Raw genomic sequence first — 23,418 nt, forward strand, 5'->3', positions numbered from 1 at the left:
CCTCGGGGGGGGAAAAGAAATTGGATAGCTTGAACAGAAAGACATTAATTAACAAAGAGGAATCCAAATTCAGAATTTTATGTTCCTCATTCATTATTCTTTCCATCAAAGCTGCCACTGAAGAGCCAAAAGCCAATGATGGGGATTTTATAGATGGAAAGATACACAAACTCATTTTTACCATACAACAATGCTTCTCAAACTTCAATGTGTATACATGTCACCTGGGATCTTGTTAAAAGGCAGTTGTTCTGGGTAGGGCCTGAGAATCTGCAATTCTATCAAGCTCCTGTATGACACAATGCTATTAGTGGATTGAGGATGACATTTGGAAAAAGCGAGGTAAACTGCAAGCTCCTTGCAAGTTGGGATTATTTCTCATGCTCTCCTTGTTCTCCTGTACTCCGAGCAGTAACCACTTGATTAAACATTTTATATAATAGAAATTAAACTAAGTTTTAAGGTTTTATGAAGTAATTCTTTTAAAAAGCAAGTCCATTTCTAAACTTGAGCCCTTAATATCTTCTAAACTTTTCTGCACAAAGGCAATACTAGATGGTTACGTAGGAAATGCCATGGCTAGTTATTTTTATTGGTAATTTTTACATGGTTAAAATGTTATCCTGTGTGTTGTATATCAACTATATCTCAATTTAGAAAGAAAAAGAAAAAATCATAATAAAGACATGCCTAAGAGCCAAAAAAAAAAAAGAATAAAGCACAAGATATCCAAGACCAGTTTGAAGGACATGAAGTTGGACTTGTTTGTGGAAATAAACAAAGACTGACCAACTAAATAAATGATGTTATCCTATGTACTATTCATCTTCAAGTTAAAACTAAAAGAAATGAATACATCTTCATACAAGAGGCGACACAAATTCCAAACCAATGAATACTATACTATTCAGTTGTTCTAACTGATTCCTTATTATAGTCTACCAGTTTTAGCTATCCTCCATATTGTCTTCTCTTTGTTGGAAATATTAATAGCCACTTCAAAAATATCACGTAAGAAAGCCCAAGAAGGAGTAATTTACAAATGTATGTGGTTAGTTCTTTTTGTTTGTTTAAATATTTATTTATTTGGCTGCACAGGGTCTTAAATGCAGCATACAGGATCCTTAATTGCTGCATGCTGGATCTTAGCTCCCTGATCGGGGACTGAACCTGGACGCCCCGCATTGGGAGGGCAGAGTCTTAATCACTAGACTGCCAGGGAAGTCCTGTGGTTAGTTCTCTGAGCCACTCCCATATACATTTGTTTACTCACAAGTTTTGTATTCAATGGCCTTAATCAGAGTCCACTGGGACTCTTAAGTGCACCAGAATTCCATACTGGAATTCTAATTTCAATAGACCCTTTAATAAGAAAATAACAACCTAACTAGGAATTAAAGTTTAAAAGAGAGGTTTCTGTTAGGAATCTAACTTCCAGCTGAACGGCTTTGATAAATAGAGATAAGAATGCAAAAGCAACAGCCTTCCTCACTCCCAGCTAAGTTCATACCTTCCCCTTTCTTTACCTTCTATTTCTGAGTCACTGTCATTTAATGAGGGGATGTTGATGAGCGTCTGTTTGCTGTCCCTCAGCACCACGAGCTGGAGTTTCCCTCTTGACTTTTCTATCAGTTTTCGAGCATCCGTTAAAGACATGTTCTCAGTTACGGTTCCATTTATCTGTGTATGTGAAGAACAGTAATGTTCCATGTAATACAACTATTAAGAGTGAAACAGAAAAGTTCTTATTTCCCCTGCTAAAAATAGAAAGGCTCTGCTCAGCTATTCAAACAGACATGGGCTTTAAGATGATAGAATGAACAAAAATGAATTATCCTTTAAATTAAACATAACCTTGCATGTCTGAAACCCAAACACAGCCATGAAAGCTATAGTGTGCTCAAGTGACTCTGTGAATTTACTGAACTTCCAAGTTCAAGACAATGGCTTGGTTTACTACTGGAATATGTTTCCTGACTGAAGAGGTTTACAAAAACTATTAAATATTCAGCATTCATATATTACCATGTCACCCTCTCATCTTTCCTTCATTCAGAAAACAGGACCTTAAACTTTAAATAAACAGGGGAAGAAGGATGTCTTTGTTGAGATTCTTTTCTTTAAACTGACATTCCTCTATTACAAATCTCTAAGTCTAGTTTTCCTGATTAAAAACGATCTCTCTGCTATTCTTCCTGGCTTTGTCTTACTATTGAGACTCCCATCTCAACAAAGATTCACTGTGCTGGAACTTAAATGTGGAAATGCAGACTATGAAGCCGAGCATGAACCTGGTTGTTCTCTGCCCTTATCCGCCTACCTTGAGAATTATGTCTCCTTCATGCAGGTTGCCATCTTTAGTTGCTAGACCGGTTCTGGTCATTTCCTTTATGAAGATCTGACTCCCAAGCCGGAGACCATATTCTAGGAGACAAACACAGAAATATACACATATTTCATTAACATGTCCAGAAAACTGAGTCTGGCTTTCAGGACTAACTACTTAAAAATATGTATGAAAAGTTAATTTTGCATGTGGGAGAGTGTATAAGACCACTGGCTTGAACTTGTCAAAACTGTCAATGTCATAAAAAACAAAAGAGGCAGAGAGATTGTTCTAGATTAAAGGAGATACCAAAAAACAAACACACTGCATAAAACTTCACTAGGTCCTCAATTCAATGTGTGGGGTACAGAGGGGCTGGTGTGGGGGTGAGGGTAGATTACACTATTTTGGAGTAACTTTGAAATGAACTGGGCTATAATATATTAAAAGGCATATTCATACTAATTTCTTAACAGTGATGATGGCATAATGGTTATGTAAGAGAATGTTCTTGTCCTTGGGAGATACCCACCGAAATATTTAAGGGTAAAGGTCATCTTGCCTGCAACTTATTTTCAAGTGGGTTCCAAAACACCAGTTAGAGACAGAGAGGAGGTAGCGGAAGAAGAGGGGGAGGGAGAAAGGGGAAAAAGAGAAATGGAACAAATGTGGCCAAATGTTAAAAACTGGTAAAACTAGGTGAAGGCTACTTGAGTATTCGTCACAAAATTAACACTTTTCAAAACAAAATGTTGGGGGAAGAAAAAAAAACACAATTCAGTACAGGCATGTTCTATTGACAATCCAGTTGCCTATAGGAAGGTACCACCAATATTATACTCTCTATCTGTAACAAGTTAAATTGTGTAGGGTTTGGCACTGAAAAAACTTCAGTGTGTGAAGAAAAGGGATAAATAAACCAGCAAAGCAACAAATACAGTATTCAACTAAAACTGGCATAGCTCTGGGGATTCATGGGCTTAGTGTTGCTCTCAAAAGAAAAACCACTGTATTTACTAAGTATACACATATTATAAAATATTTTAAATATTATTCTGATTTTACTAAACTTGTAAATAGACATATTTTGAGGATGAACTTTGGTTATTTTAGGAAGCTACCTAAACCTGCTGCTGCTGCTAAGTCGCTTCAGTCGTGCCCGACTCTGTGCGACCCCACAGACGGCAGCCCACCAGGCTCCTCTGTTCCTGGGATTCTCCAGGCAAAAGTACTGGAGTGGGGTGCCATTACCTAAACCTAGCAGGTTTTAAAAGAGGCACATTCAAATTTTCATTATTATTGTTACGGGCTAAAATCTTAGCAGTTCAAAATAACTTTTTACTACTTAGACATAGATTTAAAGATCAGTTTTAAGTGACTTACCGTAAGTTTGCATCAGATCTTACAATGATTTAACTGTGTTGAGGTCCACCCCTACCTTATTAGAAGATGACTCTCAAGAAATAATAAGGGTAAGATGGATGACATTTTCTTTCAAGGACGGCAATTCCTTACTGGTTAAATAGCCTCACAGTCCAGCACAGAAGGCTGAGACAAACCTCAGCCATGAATTCTCATGTGTCTACAATTCCTCTATCCTCTTAAAAACTGTACTCTTACTGTAAAGTTAACAAATAAGTTGCTATTGATGTGTTTGTGGGCATCTTTCAAATTAAGAAAAAAATCAGCTGACCAGCTTCTAAGACTTTTACCAGCAAGTCTATCTAATACCCATGAAACATGTAAATGCTGGGCATATGAGTGGATCATATTTACCTTAATCAAACAAAGGTCTTGCCAACAGCCAGATAGTTTTAAAGATTAACTTTTAAGGAACTCTAGCCAGTTATGCTTAATTATTACGTAATCTTAGCAAAGTGAAAGTGAAGTCGCTCAGTCGTGTCCAACTCTTTGCGACCCCGTGGACTCAGGCTCCTCCGTCCATGGGATTCTCCAGGCAAGAATACTGGAGTGGGTTGCTATTTCCTTCTCCAAATCTTAGCAAAAGGTGGCTTTAAAAATCTTTTTGAAAAAGTAGAACTTTGGGAGGAAAACAATGAACACTGAATTCCAAGTTTAAAGAACAAAATGGCCCAAGAGGAGTAAATGTCAAATCTGCAAAGGGGCATGAGCTCCCTTTGTTCCTTGATAGTATTACTAAGACCAGGCATGACTTGGGCAGTTTCTTAGGACACGCAACATCTTTTTTAACTGTGGATCACAACTCATGAGTGAATCTTGAAATCAATTTAGTGAGCTGCGACCAGTATTTTTTAATTCAATGTAATGGAACTATTCAAAAACCAGCACACAGTAAGGATTGTCCCATGAAACATTTGGTCAAGTTTTTCACATATTGGTGCACCCACGATTATTTGCAGCATGTGGTTCTTTCTGTGGCAGGAGTAGGAGGGGGAAGAGAAGGCAAAAGAGGAAGAAGCCGGAGAGGAGAAGGTGGAAGAGGAAAGTACTGAAGAGCACTACAGCGGGGAGCTTGGGAACCTGGGTGCAAATCCTACAGAACATACAGTAGACCTCTGTGAAGGATGCCTCACATCAAGTCATCTTTCTCAAAACTCCTCAACAGTCCACAATCTGGAAGCAGAATGGTTTCCACTCTGCAATTCTTGGGGGTTGATGATGTCATTATCTAGGATGATAAGACTCTCTAGAATCCTTAAACCAGCTAAGATGCACATTCCTCAGAGATCATACAATCTCAATTTTCACCATTACTTTCTGGGCCTGTGCTCCAGGTATCCTGTTATTCACATCCTTGCAATTATTTCAATATCTTTTCAGTATCACGTCTTTCAACAGGTATCCAGTTCTATAACTCAACTCTTTATGCACCGCTAGAAGAGCTAAAGAAAACAAACCCTTTCATCTGATAGGCTCTTTAAAGTGCAAATTCCCAACCTTAAAAGCAAGCGATCTTACACATTACACTCTTGGACACTCATCTTTTTTCCTCTTGAAGAAGAACTAGAGAATGAAAAGAGATAAAACGTATATTACAAGGAATTTAAAATGTTGAATGCCAAGAATCAATGCAAGGAATATCACAACATGGGGCTCTAAATCCCTGTTCATTCACCTACTTGTTTCCTGTCATTTATTTTCAAGGCATGAAGTTTAGGTTCCAACTCTACCACTTACTTATCAGCTTCAAGATGTGGGCAAGTCACCTCCCACCTCTGAGTTTCACCTAAACTGCAAGTAATATTGCTTTGTCTACCTGTCACCCAGGGCTTTAGTGAATTTGGACATGATTAAATGTGTGCAAATGCTCCAGGCACATGACATGGATCAGCAGTGCAGGACAGAGCCCACCTCATCCGTGGACACACCATAAATCTCTCCTCACATACCATAAATCTATCCCCACCTGTAAAAGAGGAGCAAATTTTCCTACCCACCATGCAGGCTTCTAGTGAGGATTAAAGAAGAAAATATTTATTCCACAGAGGCCCTGGCATTGAGCAAAAACTCAATCAAGACTGGCTGGAGTAGCATCCTCTACTGTGGTTTCATTAGTTTAAGCTGCTCTGGGTTCACCAGGAAAGCTTAACACAAGGGGCCACCCAAGTGCCTCTGATTCAGGGTGGGGCTGGGCTGGGGCCTAAGAATCTGCCTTTCTAACAAGAGTCTAGGTGATACTTATGCGGCTTTGAGAATCACTGGCCTATCCATTTAAAGCCAAATTTCTGCCACCTGGCTCTGCCATTGATGATATAACTCTGTGCAAGTCAACGGACTTTTCTGCACCTCAAGTTTCCTTGTCTATAAAATAAAAATATGAATAATACCCACAGGAGGTGGTGGTGAGGATGAAATGAGCTAATCTATGCGAAGCATTTAGGTCAGTGTGTGGAACAAAGCAGGTACCACTGAAGAGTTAGCTAGTGTTACAGTGCTTTTCTTCATCACGCATGCCTACCTTCATTTGCTTTGCTTTTCATCAGAAGGACCCCGATGGGCTTGTCTGAGTCCGGCCGCCCCCGGGGCTCCGGGCTGGGGCTGCGGGAGTGGAGGTGCTCACGGCTGCGGCTCTGGGACGCCCCATACCGGCCATCAGGCTGGGCCCTGTGGCCATACTCCCCTTCGGGGGTGTAGGCGCGATCGTAGACCGCGTCAATGTTCCGGCCGCGGCTGCTCTCCCGGGCTCGCCTGTAATCATCGTGGTCCAGGCCCCGCTCGAGGCTGCGGCCACGGCTGCGCTCCCGGGCTCGCCCATAGTCGTCGTCGTGGTCCAGGCCCCGCTCCAGGCTCCGGCCCCGATCCCGGCTGCGCGCCCGGTCGTGGGGACGGCCCCTCTCAGGGCTCTCCTCCCAGCTGCGGCTGCGCCCTCCACGGCTGCTGGGCCGGCTCCTCTCGCTGTAGCCGCTGCGGGCGCTTCTGCCATCAAACTCATCCATCACCTCGAAAGCCCGGTCATCTTCGTGGACAGGAGGACTGTCCCGCAGCGGGGTCAGCTGGACCTTCCGGGGCCTCTTGACCACCTGTCACCAAACAAACAGTGGAGACACAAGACAATCCCAACCAAGCAGAGAGAATACAGTGGTTAAGAGCCCGGGTTTCCTTTCCAGCATAACTGTGCATTCCTACCCAGGCTAAGCCTCAGGATCCTCATCTTTAAAACAGGAAGGATAAATACCTCAGAGTGTTAAGAAGAAAGTAACACAATGAGTATAAAATGGAGCACAGTTGCTCCAAAAATCTGCTTCTACTCAAAAGTGTGAAAAGCACCAAGAGGCTTTAAATCAATAAGTTACAAAAATGAAAATGTGGAAAGTGAGACATTCTGTATAGGAGTGCCTAGGTTCATCCATAAATCATGTCATTCAAAGTGTGGGGTGGCATGTAGGAGGAGAGAGGAGGGCAAAGAGGCATCCTTCTAGATTAAAAAGGACTGATGAGATAAGGACCAAGTGTGACTCACGAATTTTGACTGGCTCCTGGATGGAGAACAAAAACCGTCTATCAAAGTCACCTTAGGACATGGACTATGTACTAAATGACTCGGTGAAGTTATTATCACTTTTCTTAAATAGGATATCAGTAGTATAGTTATGTAGATGAATGTCCTTATTTAGGAGATTTCAGAAGTAAGAAGGGTTGAACTGCCCTGTCTTGCCCCTTCCCCTCAAATGGTTGACTAAAAATAAGTATGTCTTTATATACACATACAGAGAAAAATTAAGTGAATACAGCAGAATATTAACACTGTAGAAGATATGTGTTGGTTATACTAATCTTTGAACTTCCCTTTTTGTTTGAAAATTTTTACCATATAAAACTCGGAAAAAAACATCAAATACCACACACCCCGTGTATCCCCCAGCACTGTCCCTAACACACCATGTCCCAATTCTCGCTCAGTGTGTCCACTTGCCCTGCTGGAGTGAACACTCCTTACAGCTCAGACCTGTTCCAGGGCCAAGCGGATTTTCAACCAATGTTTGCTGAATGACTGAGTGAGCCGATAAATGAGTGAATGGCACAGACTGCCAGTTATCTCCAAAGAAATGCGAGTTTATGAAGAAAGATCGTGATCCTGTGAGACCTGTTACAAACGAGTTTATGAGCTCATAATTTAGTTTCTAAATTAATGCGGTTTTACCATTGTTTGCAATCTAGCTAAATCTCTTAGAAAATAATTATCTAACCTGGCTCTTCAGGCAAATTCATTCAGGCAAGAGAGGCACTGGTCTTAAGTTAGGAGAAGGATGAGAAGGCAAGAAGGGATCTTTACATCAACCTTAGTTAGCATCACCCTCCCAACATACTGAGGATACAGAGGGAGTGGTCCCTAGATTGTGCAACTCTGTCAAGTGCTAAAGACTAAGTAGTAATTTTCCTCTGGGCAAAAAACAAAGCGCTACGGAGTCAAGCTGAAAACAAACCCAGGACATACAATGGCAGCGATCTTCCCGCTTTTCCTCAGCTGCTGAACAGCAAATGAATGGAGCACGTCTTCCATGGGGGTGCCATTAACCATGACCACCCTGTCATTCTCTCTGCGAACAAAGCAGAAAAATGGGATATGAAAACCCCCCAGCTTGTCCCTATGAATCATTTATTTAGGAACAAATAAAAGCAAAAGATTGACCCAAAATTTTTATTAAAGGCTCAGTGTCTAATGACTCCTGAGGTTTAATCTGTCAACTCGGTCTGAGCTCTTCAGAGGAAGGAACCCCGGAGACTCTCAGAGCGCTTTGGACAGTGTCTCCTGGAAACCATCTGTGGAGAAGGACCCAAACCCACGGGGTCCCTCCGAGTCGCTGGATGGCACTAAGGTCTGAGCACAGAGGGAACTTGTACGTCAGGCCCTCCTTACCCACGGTGTTTGGTGGAACACGGTACATGGTATGCTCTAGCAAATCTACAGATGACCCCAAAGGAGGCTGACAGTCACTTGTGTTTTGGAGGGGATGAAGTCAAGAGGTTGCCTCAGCTTCTTAAAGAAATTTTGAGGTCACAGAACCCTAACTCTTAATTTTATCTCATCCCCAAAATGATGTAAAATTTCAACCATGCTCTCTGTATGAAAGAAAACTAACATATATATATATTCCTTTCTTTTTTTAATTTTTAAAAGTGCACACCACCAAAAGCCCCCTGTCCAGTGGACTGGCAGGGATTGGGAGCAGGAAGAAGGACACTCACTGAAGCAGCCCGTCGGCGGGCCCACCCGGGAGCACGTCAGAAATGACGATAGATGTTTCCCCATTTTCAAAGTGGGGGTTGTCTCTGCCTCCGGATACTGCAATTCCAAATCCTCTCTTGGAATCCTGGTCATTGAAGTTAAGATAAAAATTAAAATAAAATCCTCTATAAGTGGCTTTCAGGATTTATTACCAGTAGTCAATAAAATAAAGGTCAAACCAATAACCAGAGACAGTTCAGAAACAGAAGGCTTAGAGAAACAAGTGAGAAATGGAACACGGCATCATCATGGTTAGCCGACAGGTTTATAAAGGGAAACACCTTATCTAAAAGGAACAGCCTTGCGAAAGCTGGACAAGATTAATAGCACAGACTGGAGTTATCACTGGAAGCTGGCAGGGGATGGAAATTACATCTTCTGTCCAAATAAGAATGTGCTATTGGAATCACCAATCACATCTGTTCTCATATCCAGGCCTGAGCTGGAAAGGCTTGTCACAACTGAAATCTGTGCGAAAACCGTATTTTTAAAGAATACCTTTAACTTACAAATTAGAGGAGCTAATGGTCTTGTTTAATTTACAGTGAAGAAGAAGTGAAGATTTTAAAGACAAAATCTGAAGATGAACTTATTTTTGACATCTTATGAGAGAGCAAAGTATTAAATTCTTTTCTATATGCATTTAGGATGGAAATAGAGATGAATGAGATTGAAGATTAATCTAGAAATGTATAAGGGTGAACCCAAATAATACAGAATCTTAATTCATTTCAAAATGTGTTCAGAAAAGCTAAGCTCCTGGATTTCACCCTGGTGACTATATGGACTATATTCACATCCAGGGATATATGTGGCTATAAGGCTAAATAAGGGTTTGATTATATAAAAAGCTATTCAGAGAATAAAAGAAACCTTCACCCAAAAAAAAGTTCGCATGTGGGGCCTACTATGCCAGTTGACAGCAAACAGAAACACAGAACAAGCTGGGCTGCTGTCCATTAGCCCCACGGCTTTGAGTTTGGCAGGACTGTCGCCTGATACCAGTTTCCACACAAAGAGAGCTCCATCCTCTGCACCAGCTCCTCACCTCTGCCAATTTGTGGTTTAAATTCAAATGGTATACGGTGAAAGGGCAGAGAAAACAGTCAGAATGGAAGCCCCAGAAAATGACAAGAGGCGAAAAATAAGACCTAAAGGGGGAAGCCCCTCAACTCAGGAAATCATGATTACCGCTCCAGAAGTTTCATCACCTGAGCATCCATCTGTGTTTTTCTATCTGAATTGATTCCATACATATTTATTCAGAAACCAGTTTCCACTGAAGTCATGGTCTAAAGTTCATGGCTGTGATGGGCAAAGGAAAACTCTCCCTTTGAGGAACTCAGACTCCACCTACATAGTGACAGAGACTGGAAGGACTCAGAGTGGAAAAAGACCCATACAGGGCCCAAGAAAACCATGAGGCTGGCCAGGGCGGCTTGATGAGTAAGACTTTGGAATCACGAGTGTGTGTTTAGTTCACTTAGTTCACACACAAATCACTTACAAGGTCTTAATGGCTGTACTTGTCTTGCGTGGGGCTAACACCTATCATGCCTACCTCGAACTTTGCTGTCAGAATAAAAGGGAATAGAGCTGGCAATTATTAACATGTACTGGACTCCAAGTTCTAGAAGTTCTTCGTATTATCTAATTTAACCAAGAGGGGTAATACCTGTGACATAACTTTAAAATTCAGTAAAATACATTTACGTATTTTATGATCTTACTTCTACTTTCAATCCCATTGTGTGCTGGGGGGGATGGTGGGGGGGGCATCATTAAAAATCTGATTAACTTAGCCCCATTAATACAATCAAGAGTGAGACAAGGAATACAACCCATGTCTCCCGAGTGCTAAACCAATGTTTTAAAGTCCTGTTTGGACTTAACACTCAGTGAGGGAATGATGTTATAAATGCTATACTTAAAATTACAGATATTGTAGAAGCTGCCTTAACATTAAACAGAACAGATTATTTCCATTCCTCCCCTTCTTTCTTCTTTTTCCTGTAAAACATTCTATCTGAAGACATGTGAATACATTAATGAATCTCTATGATTCTTCTGTATTATACAGATCTTAGCCAAAAAATAGAACATACAAATCCTTGTTAATGCAGTAATTGTGTCTGTGTACAAATAAATAAGATCCATGATCTGTTATGGTATCTATAAATGGAATAACAGTCATTATATGTCCACTCGTATGTGGAATCCAAGAAAAGATATTAATGCAAATGAACCTACAAAACGGAAACAGAGACACAGAAAACAAACTTACGGTTACCAAACGGGAAAAGGAAGGGGGGATCAATTAGGAATCTGAGATGAACAGATACACACAACTATACATAAAGTAAACAACAGGGTCCTGCTAGAGAGCACAGAAAACTGTATTCAGTATCTTTTAATAACCTATAATGGAAAAGAATCTGAAAAAGTGTGTATGTGTATCTGTATGTGCTGTATACCTGAAACACAGTCAATCAACTATACTTCAATTAAAAAAAGATCCACGATCTGTAAATACAAGAACAGATTGTAGCAGATATGACATACGAAACACTCACCTTCTGTAGGGTCACAGTGTACTGTTCCCATATCAGTTCTTCCATGCCTGGAGCCTGTTTTAAAAGAATCAAAACCAATTTGATTAAAACCATAAGCATTTCAATGCTAGAAATAAAACTGTAATTCAAAATGTCTCCATAGAAAGTCCAGCTCACACATTCCACACATCAAAAAGAGTGGGAACATTATACTACTTATTTCCAAACACACTTTCCTTCAATGAAATGGCAGTCTTAACAATACAAGGAAAATTAGTGAAATACATACTGAGAGATACACCCTAAAAAGGAAGAAATATTAAGTGTTAAGCTTTTTCCTTATCACCACTCCAAAACACGGTCATGATAAAAGTACTTATCTAGAGTTGGAAACAGATATATTTCAATTTAAAAAAAAAATCTCATTCGTCCTGTCAAAAGCAACTTCCTAGGTAAGTTTATGCATTTTTAAGTCTAAGGGAAACCTTGGCCTTTATCAAGAGAGTGCCAAACTTGATACTATTTGTATCAAGGTCCGTGGGACCCCTTGGCCTTTTCCCCATCAGCATTATGGGTGTAAAAGATGATAATGCCAGCATAAACAGACCCCTGGGTGTCAATTTCTGACAATATTCTAGACAAACCTGAAAACAGTGGATATCATTTCATAATCGTAATAATCCATTAAATGCATGCTGGCTTTGAGGGGAAATCCTTAAAGTCAAAAAATGCCAAGAAAGCTTAAAGCCAGAGAGATAACGCAGCACTGCACCAGGCATTTCAACAGGAGGCTGGAAAGAGAGAAAACTGTAGATGTAAACAGGGTGGAGATCAGAGTGGATGTATAAGGGGGAAAAGCATGTGAGGCAGATGGAGACAGCAGGCACAGCTGCCTGTCTCATTCTTGGCTCTGGGCAGAGTGGAAATAACTAAAAATACCTCCCTGGAGAATTCCTTTATTGAGAGACCTGTACTCACTCAGGCTTGAGACTGAAATTCATGTTATAGATGTGAGGACACCCCCGCTACTGAAACACTCATACCCAAAGTGGTTCTACACTGGCACCACCACCCAGGTACATGGAGTGAATGAAATACTCCAGGAACACACTAAAATTACCCAGGAACACACTAAAAAGCAGGCTTCAGAGAATCCTGCAGACACGCATCTGTGGAACACGAGTTCACAGTTTAAACACAAACACAAAACAGGTCATCATTAGTGAGAGTTAAGAGAAATAAACTGCAGAATCAAAGTCTGTGGATTTTGGAAAAAATCAACCACAGACCAAAAGAAAAGTATAATATGTCTCATGTGTTTTTCATAAGAAATTAAAAAGGGGGAATTCAAAGTGTACTCAAAGAACAGCATCAAAAATGATCAGGCAAATCTAAACTTTTTTTAGAAATAAAAAAAATACGATAATAAAATTAAGTTTAAAAATGGATTGAACCACATACCACAGAAAGTTAAAGATAATAATGAATTGGAAGAAAGATGTGAATAAATTATCCAGTGCAGCACAAATCATTAAAAAAGTGAAACAGTTGAAGGAAATTGAAAGTGAGATAGTCTTATAATGTGTCTATTTAGATTTCCAGAAGAAGTTAAGAAAGTGAGACAGATGCAATACTCCAAAACAACAAGATCTGATGATTCTTCAGGTTCAAGACTGATACATCACAAACAGGGTAAATTAAAAAACCAAATTAAAAATCACTTTGAAAAACATGGTAATCTTACTACAGAAAAAGATACAGAGACTTGAGAGCAGCTAAGCAGAAAAGAGTACAAAAGAGCAATCAGAATAACATTTGACTTTGAAACAGCAATAATGAAAGCCTGAACTTAGTAGAACTACATATTTAAACTAGTATCTGTTGATTTGGGGGACAGACATTTTTTAAAAAACAAAATTGAGATAGATTTTACCCTAGACAAGCAGTAAAAGAACTTCCAAAGGACAAATTTAAGAAAGGGAAATAATCCCATAAAGAAGAATAAAAGACAAGAAGGGATGTACATCTGGAAGTATATTGGCTATATGCAACTATCATAAACGTGTAATTTTTGACAGTTAACTAAGACAGAACTAAAATTCTGTGAGCTTCCCAAGTGGCTCAGTGGTAAAGAATCCACCTGCCAAAGTAGGAGATGCAGGGGATATGGGTTCGATCCATGGGTCAGGAAGATCCCCTGGAGGAGGGCATAGCAACCCACTCCAGTATTCTCACCTAGAAAATTCCATGGACAGAGAAGCATGGCTGGCTACAGTCCATGGAGTCTCAAAAGGTAGGAAACAACTGAGCGCGCACGCACACACACACACACACACACACACACACAGACACACACACACACACACAGACATACACACACACACACAACCAGGCAACACGGTATGTAAATCTAGAAGCGTGTAACATGATTTAATTATTCTAAATATTGCATTCAAGAGCAGAATTAAACTGTTGATTAATTTTGAACTTCACTGAGTAAAATCCACATATTAAATTTTCTGGTATAACCACCATAGGAATAATTAGAATATATAACTTCCAAATAGCAAAGGGAAAAATAAAATGAAAACAAAAGTCAATCCAAAAGAAGGCAGAAGAGACAAAATGGGAAATTTAGTAAAAGGAGGGCAAATATTAGTACAAAACATAAACTATGATTGTAGAAATGAATGTAGAGTTATCCCAATAGACAGATGGTCAAAATGGATTAAAAACAAGAAGATCTAGTTACATGTTTTTTAATAGACAAAATCTAAAACATAAGGACTTAAAGAAATTTAATCATACGAATAAAAAGCTTTACTGTACTTATTTACAAATAATTTAAGAAAAACTCTCTAGCTATTTTACATTAAAAATTTTTTAAACTCAAATTTGCCAATTCCCGCACTGCTACTAATAAGACAGAGAGAAGAGAATCAAAACATGTCCAGATACTGTCATCCTGTTTTACCCAGTTAAACTTAGGCTTGGTCGGGGGAAGATGCCACTTAGCACAAAAGGCTAACAACTGATAAATTAGAGCAGATAATTTCTTTCTTTTGGTAGAATGGGGTTTGAAAAAGGCAATTTTGTTTGTACAGCACATGAGCAAGACTACTCTTGAGTGGCTGTCACTGATTACTCAAATCGAGAGGATTTTATAATCCTTTAGTTCCCTCCTCCCTCTATGGGGAGGACACTGTGGGGACATTTCCCTGGTTAATACCATCTGGCTCCAAGGGATCAGAATTCTCAGAAAGAGATTTAAAAATAGAACTTAGATTGTCTCTAGGGTTAGAAAGAACTCAAAAAATGGTGCTTGGAAAAGGTGAGAATTAGTTTCTGTGTTACCAGCACACCTGGGACTGAGTGCTTTCGGGGTGGAGGTGCATTAGTGTCCAAAAAGGGGTGATGCTTAGGCTAAATGAAGGCATGGCAACACAATGAAATATGTAAGCATTCAAAAGAGGTAACTGTCTAAAACATGTAAATCTCTCCCACTGTTTAAGTTTATTCACCATGATCACTGTTCTTCAATTTAAAAAAAAGAAAATGGATTTTCAAGTGACTTTTTTCTACTCACTTTCGTCTCATATCTTCTAGAACAGTGTCTGGCACACAGAGTAGGCACTCAAAAAGTTTTCTTTTCCATAAATTAACGGATATATTATTCATTCATCACCCAATTAATATGATGAAGGCACCGATTGCTATTACATACAAGTTTTCCTTTAAAGTAAATTTCTACTCCATTCAGTGGCTCTCTGCTCTTTCCGTATCACGCTTGAGGTGGTTAGCTGGACACTCACGTGCCTATGGTCTGGTGTTCCAGAGAGAAATAGTTTATGGCCATTTCTCTCTGGATTTTTGTTGTCTATAACAGCATTTTCCAATTTGTGCCAGTATAACACAACTTTCCCAAGATTTTAATAAAGTTTCCTATTTTTTTTTAAGTGCTTCTTCTTAAAGGGAAATAATAAGCAGAAATCCAGCTGATCAGAACCGATTGTCCCTTTCCAATTTCACAGAACACTTCCTAACATCTTGACACCTGTTTTCAAGGTGGCTTCAATACAACCAACTCACCATGACCTGGAAGTAATCTTAGTAGCATGTATGTTTTCCAAGTTTCTTCTCTGCACTTTACTTTAAAGCTGACAGATTTCAACAGTGAATTACTCTGAAAGTTGTGGTAAAATAAATACAGTTGCCAAATCCTCTCTGAGTATAGCTATACTCTCATGTATTAAGAAAAAACATCATTCAGTACCCTACCCCCAAAATGTGTTTAAAAGTCATCAGGAAAGAAGCAGTACCATGACAAAGACTCCGAGGATTGGGCAATGCTATGGGGTAGATGGAGAGCATAATCCCAAAAGGACAGTGATCTTTAGGTTAAATAAATCAACTCACAGTGAAACACACAGGCACTGAAATAATCATTTAACTTCTGTCCACTTCTAAAGTTTTTTTCATCATGATGACCATATTTTCAATTAGAAAGAGATTTAGTTTTATGTTTTTAGGCCAGCCTGTTCTTGGGAAGCAGTGGGGATATAAATTGGCATACATCTTCCAGAAGACAAATGCCTTATGCATTTCAAAATGTAAAATCTACATACCACTTGATCAATCAGTTCCAGTTCTAGTAATTTATTCTACAGAAATACTTGTACAAGTGCACATATACATATAAATTTATATACATATACAGTTGTTTATAGTTTTTAATAATTAAATGCTCAACAATAGGAGACTGGTTTTATACACACACACACACTTAAATGTCAATTAAAGGAAAAAGAATCAAGGTGCAAAACATCATTGTTTGTTCCTGTTTCTTACTTCTCCGACTTATTTATTTTTGTAAGCATGCAGGGAAAGGACTGGAAGAGTAAATACCAATAAATGTTGAATTTCTCCAGGAGTTGTGAGGGTTTAGAGAATATTTTTATGAGCACATTGCTTTTAGAATATATGTCAAAAATAAAAACAGAAAACTCTCTATTAACAGTTTTAAATTTTTTATCAGTTAGCAAAATAAATACATTACTTCAAAATTTTATTTTCAAAACATTCTCCTAGTATGAACCTCGCTTTTGTAATTCACTATTCTTCCTTAATAAGATTAAATTGCCTTTAAGTATTCCTGTGCTGCCTGCAGGAGTAATTTAAATTCAATTTGTCAGAGAAAGGATTAATCCCTTACCACTACTGTGACAATCACAGGAATGAATGAAATTTTTAAATCAATCAGACCTTGCCAAGTGCCAAAGACTTCATCAACTTGTTATGAAACTGCTCAGATTATAAGCAACCTTTTCTTACCTAGAGTTAATGGGCTGTGACATAACCCATTAACTACTTAAATTTTAAGAGAATATACTAAGAGATAAATTTCAAATCTTAATTTTAAAGGTAAAGAAATTAGAGTGAAATAAATTTTAATAGCTCTCTTGAGCATTAAAAATAAACCATGTTGCACACAACCCACAAAGCTGTGACTTTTTACAAGGGTCTCACAGAAAACCCTTCATTCTTTCATTCCTTCACTTATTCAGTCACTCAACCACGGGTGTGCCCAAAACAGCAAATCACTGACTGTCTTCTCTGCCTCATCTGTATCTTTCTAGAAACACAGAGCACCCTACACAATCACAGAAAATCAGCTCCCGATACATCCCCAGGGACAGCCTGCAGTCATGTATCAGCTTAGGAAACAGCTGAGACCACGCCTTTCAAACTGGGCCAATGGGCCCCACCCAACCTGTGCTGGGCTGTGCAGAGATCCGAGAATTGCCATCAATATTTAGCCACTGCATGAATGCAGGCAGGGAGCTGCTTAGCCTTCAGAAAGCTTCACATGCAAGACCATAGGAAAAGTACATACATATATCAGGCAGGGTAAAGGGACTCGTATTCACGATGCAATGATTTCTCTGCTGGTCAGAGGCCCAAGAGAAATGTGCCAGTATGTGCGCACAGATCCACAAAGTATTCACAGCAGGAATGTTTCAACAGCCCAAACTGAGACAACCTGAATGATCTATCAAGGGCAGAACAGACGAACAAATTGTGATATGTTATTAAAATGCAATGCTATACTGCAATGAAAACTAGAGCCACACACCCACAGCACAGGAGTGTCTCAAACATAACACGGAGTGAAAAAACATCCTGCAAGGGTTTATATAGATAGCTATCATTTTTACATAATTCAAAGATGGAAATGTGAATATACGGGACGCCACTGCACTGCACACTTTTGTTTAGAGGTGTTTGTGTGTGTGTGTGACCCAGGATGAGGTAGATGAGTGAGAAAGGACCTTGGGTCCACCCTAGTGAGGGTCCATGGGTATCATGACGGGCTCACGAGTATATTTTATAATTACACTTTATGATTTAGATATATAATTCTCTTATATACCAAACACTCTGTAAGTTAAAAAACGGTGGGGGGGGGGGGAGGAAAGGTGGGCTCATGAGTAAACACCAAAGGGCACCCAATGATTCCTAGCCCAAGGACCTCATACCAATATTTGTTAATGCAGAACAGACGGCAAAGCCAAAGAGCAAAAGTGCAATCATTCAGACTGCCAGGGGGCAAGGAGGGGATGGGAGCAGTAATTTGAGAAGTGCATGAAGGCAGGCAAGGTGCAGAAGCAGGCTGGCTCCGGAGGAGCAGAAGGCTGCAGAAGAAGCCGAGTCTCCTTTTCAACCCAAGAGACAACATTCCGGCAGCAGGAGGATCTCCAGTGATCTCCCCCACATCACTTTCACTTTTTCTATATGTAAGGTGAATAACCATCCCCACGAAATTGTAATGACTCATTCCTAGACAACACAGAAAGATAAAAGGGGGCCGTTTTTAAAAACTGTAAATAAAAAGCTTTGTGTTGGCAGTAACGTATATACATGCAGAATGAAAAAGGGACAAATAGTTATTTGATTTGTCTCTAAAATTACTCTCTAGTTGTTAAAGTTTCTTTCCTTTGAAAAATCTTGGCCAAACAGGTAAATTCCATATTTTACATAAAGAATATCGAAATGTGATAAAAACCAACTAGGAGGCAGTTACTAAAAGTCTTCACTGCCTTGACTCTCCCAACAGGAAATTTTTAAGCTTTTTATCTACAAACTGTTGGTTTTCAGCGATGGAAAGTCAGAGCCAGAGATGAATCAATATCTGCCCATAAGGGACATGTTTGATAAAAATCCCATCATAGAAGTAAACACTTATACATGTTATAGTGCACTCCATGTTCAATCCATTGGGGGAAAAAAAGAACAAGGGAAAAACTTTTTTCTATCATTTAGAAACCAAGATAAAAAGAATACTAACAGATAATAGTAAGAAGAAAAATATAGATTTCTGCTGGATAAGGAAGCAGAAAGCTTTTTACCCAAAATAAGAAATTACAATTACCCAAATACAAACAAACATCTTCCCCAGAAAGCAACACCCTGCTTGCAGATTCCCAACACAGGGGAAACAGCAGCCTTTGATACGTAAATCCCATTAAGAGGCTATCAGTTTCACATAAGTCTGCCTAATATAAGACAAGTATTTTTTAAACCCACCAATGACTACAATCTGCATCTCACAGTTTGTTCCTGAGGGCTGCCAGAAGCACAAATAAATCAGAGGAGAAAGGAATCACTGTGAGAAGGCTCCCCCTCCCAATTTCCCACAAAGAAAGGTTGGGGAAGAAAAGGGGGAAAGGAGAGCTTGCGGAGGGACTCACATGGCCTTTCAATCTCCCCAACTTTTTAACAGCCTGGACCCACATCCTCTGGAGGAACTGCGCGGTCTTCATGGCCTCTGGAGGGTGACTAGCCAGAGCACTGCCTACATCCCAGGCTGCTCGCCCATTGCCACCACTCCACGTGGTTACGTAAGGCAGATACAATAGTGGCCCACATTCCCAGCAAATCCTGTTGTCATCTCACACAGTGACACATCCATACAGCGGGACACCGAACGCTCTGAAAAGCACTACTTATGAGGAAAAAGAAAGCATTCTGGATTTGCACCACTCTGCTGCTTTCCCTCCCTCTCTCCCATGCCAGGGAACTAGAGAATTAAGAGTAAATATTCCTTTTAGACATGTAAAATGATTCAGTATCTGAGCAGAAATTTTTAAGTTAAGGAGGACATTCTAGAGCAATGTTGTAGAAAGGAACACTTAGAGAAGTATTTACTTACATAGATGCCCCCCTTCACCCCCCTACACACACATACACGAAAAGCATAAGCTGGCTGAACAGCAACGGGTAATGTTTCAGGTGCCTGGAATTGCTGTTATCACCTAGAAAATTAAAAGGCTTGAAGATACGAAGCTGCTCATCCTTGGAGATAACTAAGTCTACACTCGGGCAGTGGGTACAGTCAGGGCCATAGCGGGGGCAGAGTGCTCACTCAGCAGAGCCTCCTCCTCTCTCGCCCCTTTCTGTAAACTTCACAGATAAAAGAATAACAAAGGGCCCTGCTCTCCACTTCTTTGTCTTCACCACTTGCAGAGGGTGGGGGTGGAAAAGCACATTTGGGGTTTTTGAACATCTAAGAAAACCTGTATGGGATGCTGGGGGTTTGGAAGCTGGGTTGGGATTTTGGAAGCATGGTCTTGGGGAGCGGTGGTCCTTGTCACTGTATATTGTATTTTACACCAATGGGCCAGACAGGCTGCAAGGGAGGAGCGAGCCCTCTACATTGTTTGAGGTTGTGTGCTCAGTCGTGTCTGATGCTTTGTGACCCCATGGACTGTAACCCTAACCCTAACCCTATGTAGCCCACCAGCCTCCTCTGTCCATGAGATTTTCCAGGCAAGAATACTGGAGTGGGTTGCCATTTCCTTCTCCAGAGGTTGAGGTTGAGATGTGAATTAAATGCAGACCACGAGATGCACACCACAAAAGGAGCAACTTGACACAGAGGCAAGGACGATCTGGGGGCCATCTCTGTCCTGTTACCGAGCTGTGGGGCCTGGGATAACTTATCTCCTTTACTAAATGAGGAAAACATACCTACACTTCAGAGGGCCAGTGTCAGCCTGGAACGCAGCAACCTCTCCCTACAGAGCGCAAAGCTCTCAAAAGTGTTCATGGCCTTCCCTTGACTCCGTAAGAGTAGGTGCTTCAGAAGTGCTGGGCCAGCAAAACGGGATCAGAAATGAATGAAAGTTTGTTTCAAATCTTACACTGAGAGGGCACGGAAGACAAAGGAGCCCTACTGAAGCGGGACCTTGGGAGCTGAGCAGATGCTCAGGACTCGACCCCGGGTGTGCAGGCGCCCCACACCAGCCAGGCTCAGCCCAGGCCCCGGGCACAGAGGAGCATGGATGGAGGGCACAAAGCAGCTAGCTCCTTTCCTGTGACCATCCTCAGGAAAACACTCCTGCTGCCCTGATGAGGAAATAAATACTTCTTTCCCTTAAATGCATGAACATTACCTAGAAGTCACTGGCATTCTACAAGTTAATAATTCCAGATTTTTCTTCAATGATTTTCAAAACTTACAGTTTCTGCCATCACTCACTCTTTTTTTTAAATATGCAGGAGACATAAGAGATGTGGGTTCGATCCCTGGGTTGGTAAGATCCCCACTCCAGTATTCTTGCCTGGAGAATCCCATGGACAGAGGAGCCTGGAAGGCTACAGTCCATAGGGTCACAGAGAGTCAGAGATGACTGCAGCAAAACAACACAGACACAGCTTAGCAAAACAACAACAAAAGAAACACTGCAGAACATAACATGTACCATCTTAACCATTTCTAAGTGTTCAGTACAGCAGTGTTAGGTCTGTTGACATTGTTATGCAGCCAATCTCCAATACTTTCTCATCTTGCAAAACTGAAACTCTAGACCTTTTCAACAACTCCTCATTCCTCCTCCTCTCAGCCCCTCATAATCACTATTCTTTCTGTTTCCATGAATGTAACTATTTCAAATATCTCATGCAAGTGGAATCATATAGTATTTGGCTTTTTTGGTTCTGGGTTATTTCATTTAGCATAATGTCCTTAAGGTTAATCCTTGCTACATGTGCCAGATTTTCCTTCCTTTTTAAGGCTAATATTCCATTGTATGTGGTATGCCATATTTTATTTATTCATCATCAATGGACACTTGGGTTACTATTACCTCTTGGATTGTGAATACTGCTGCTATTAACATGGGTATGTAAATATACTAATTCTTTTTTTTAATCTATTTTTAATTGAAGGATAATTGCTTTATAATATTGTGCTGGCTTCTGCCATATCTCAGCATGAATCAGCCATAGGCATACATATGTCCCCTCCCTCTTGAACCTCCCCCCCACTTCTCACCCCATTCTACCCCTCTAGGTTGTCACAGAGCACCAGTTTGAACTCCTTGAGTATTACACCAATTTTCCACTGGCTATCTATTTTACATATAGTAGTATATATACTTTCATATTAATTCTTTACTCATTCAACAAACGTTTACCAAGCGCAACGTGCCAGATACTAACGTTCAAATGAGGATCAAACCACATATAGCACTGTCTTCAGGAAGTCTGACAGGAGCTAGCACCTGATCTCATTGGATGATTGCGGAATAGGGGCTATTTCCCATGAACAAGGCCACTGAGATGAGGTCTGAAGAATAAATACAATTGGGGGTGGGGTCAGTGGTGCAGGATTTACAAAGTGGTTCAGTGGTAACGAATCTGCCTGCCAATGCAGGAGTTGCGGGTTGGATCCATGGGTGGGGAAGATTTCCTCTAGAGAAGGAAATGGCAACCCACTCTGGTATTCTTGCCTAGGAAATCCCAGGGACAGAGAAGCCTGGTGGGCTACAGTCCATGGGGTCGCAAAGAGTCAAACACGACTGAACACATGTGCATTGGACTGTGCAGGACCCAAAGAGCAGCAGAGGGCAAAGACCCTGAAAGAGAAAGGCAGAGGGCCACTAGTGAAAAGGCCATCTGAACCACTGCAGGCTGTCCTGATGAGCAGTTGTTCTATCAGTGGCATCAAAAGGACACCTGGTGGTGGACAGCTGCCTCCATGAGAAGATCAAGAGTTTAGGGCTTTACCTTTCCCAAGATCCCTAACTTCCATAGTCACATATTTGAGAAATATCTACTGAGCAATTAGCACCCACCCCGTGGATAAAAAAAAAAAAATTATCCTACATCATTACCCTCAGGCAGTGACAGTGCAGGGGGGAACCAGGACACATAAACAATCCCGATGCAGTCCAACTACAACCGCAGATGGATAGACAAGGCTCATAAACTCAACAAATATTCCTCAGGAACCTAGGACACGTCAGACACTGCTGGGGGTACACGAATCAGTTCTCCCCACACAGGGAGGATTTTAACAGAGAAAACAGACAATAGACAAGTAAACATATAACCTCCAGTAGCAGTAACTGCCATGGGATGTGACTCTGGAAAGAAGGAATCATAAGAAAACCTGGACCTCTTTCCAAGTAGAGGGAACAGTAGATGCAAAGGCCATGAGGTGAAAAACAAGCTTATAATCATGAAAAAAAAGGCCACATGGGGCTGGAACAGGGTGATCTCTGAGATAACGGCAGGAATATACAATGTGGAACTGCTGGCATGGGTGCATGCCATGAAACAGGGATGAGAGGTCCAGGGGGGTTGGCTGTGTACCCCCGAGCTGAAAGATGACTAACTTGTGGGTGGGTGACCACAGGCAGAGCAGGAGGGATAACCTGAAAGGTGTGTCCAAGACAATGCGGACAGGCACTCAGTGCGGCTGCGAAGTAAGCACAGGATGCTACACTCTCAGCATGGAACAGAGGTGTTAAATAACTTAATCTACAGCT

The 23,418-nt window shown here is 40.6% G+C and overlaps 1 protein-coding gene across 7 annotated transcripts in view; it reads right to left on the reverse strand.

Annotated features, from left to right (window-relative positions):
• Positions 1-23,418, reverse strand: part of TJP2 (tight junction protein 2) — a 96,183-nt gene that overhangs the window by 26,979 nt on the left and 45,786 nt on the right. For 4 of the 7 annotated variants that reach the window (XM_027964513.2, XM_004004331.6, XM_027964512.3 and 1 more), the window contains exons 2-7: positions 11,609-11,662; positions 8,996-9,120; positions 8,244-8,346; positions 6,267-6,828; positions 2,321-2,424; positions 1,527-1,680 (exon numbers count right to left, since the gene is read on the reverse strand). In XM_027964513.2, coding sequence (XP_027820314.1) covers positions 1,527-1,680; positions 2,321-2,424; positions 6,267-6,828; positions 8,244-8,346; positions 8,996-9,120; positions 11,609-11,653 — 1,093 coding nt within the window. In that variant the 5' untranslated portion in view covers positions 11,654-11,662. Of the gene's footprint in view, positions 1-1,526; positions 1,681-2,320; positions 2,425-6,266; positions 6,829-8,243; positions 8,347-8,995; positions 9,121-11,608; positions 11,663-19,335; positions 19,442-23,418 lie in introns of those variants that run through there. The other 3 variants (XM_042243372.2, XM_042243371.2, XM_042243370.2) reach the window with 1 other exon arrangement.

Source organism: Ovis aries, chromosome 2 (genome assembly GCF_016772045.2).
Source record: "Ovis aries strain OAR_USU_Benz2616 breed Rambouillet chromosome 2, ARS-UI_Ramb_v3.0, whole genome shotgun sequence".
Taxonomy (NCBI): Eukaryota; Metazoa; Chordata; class Mammalia; order Artiodactyla; family Bovidae; genus Ovis; species Ovis aries.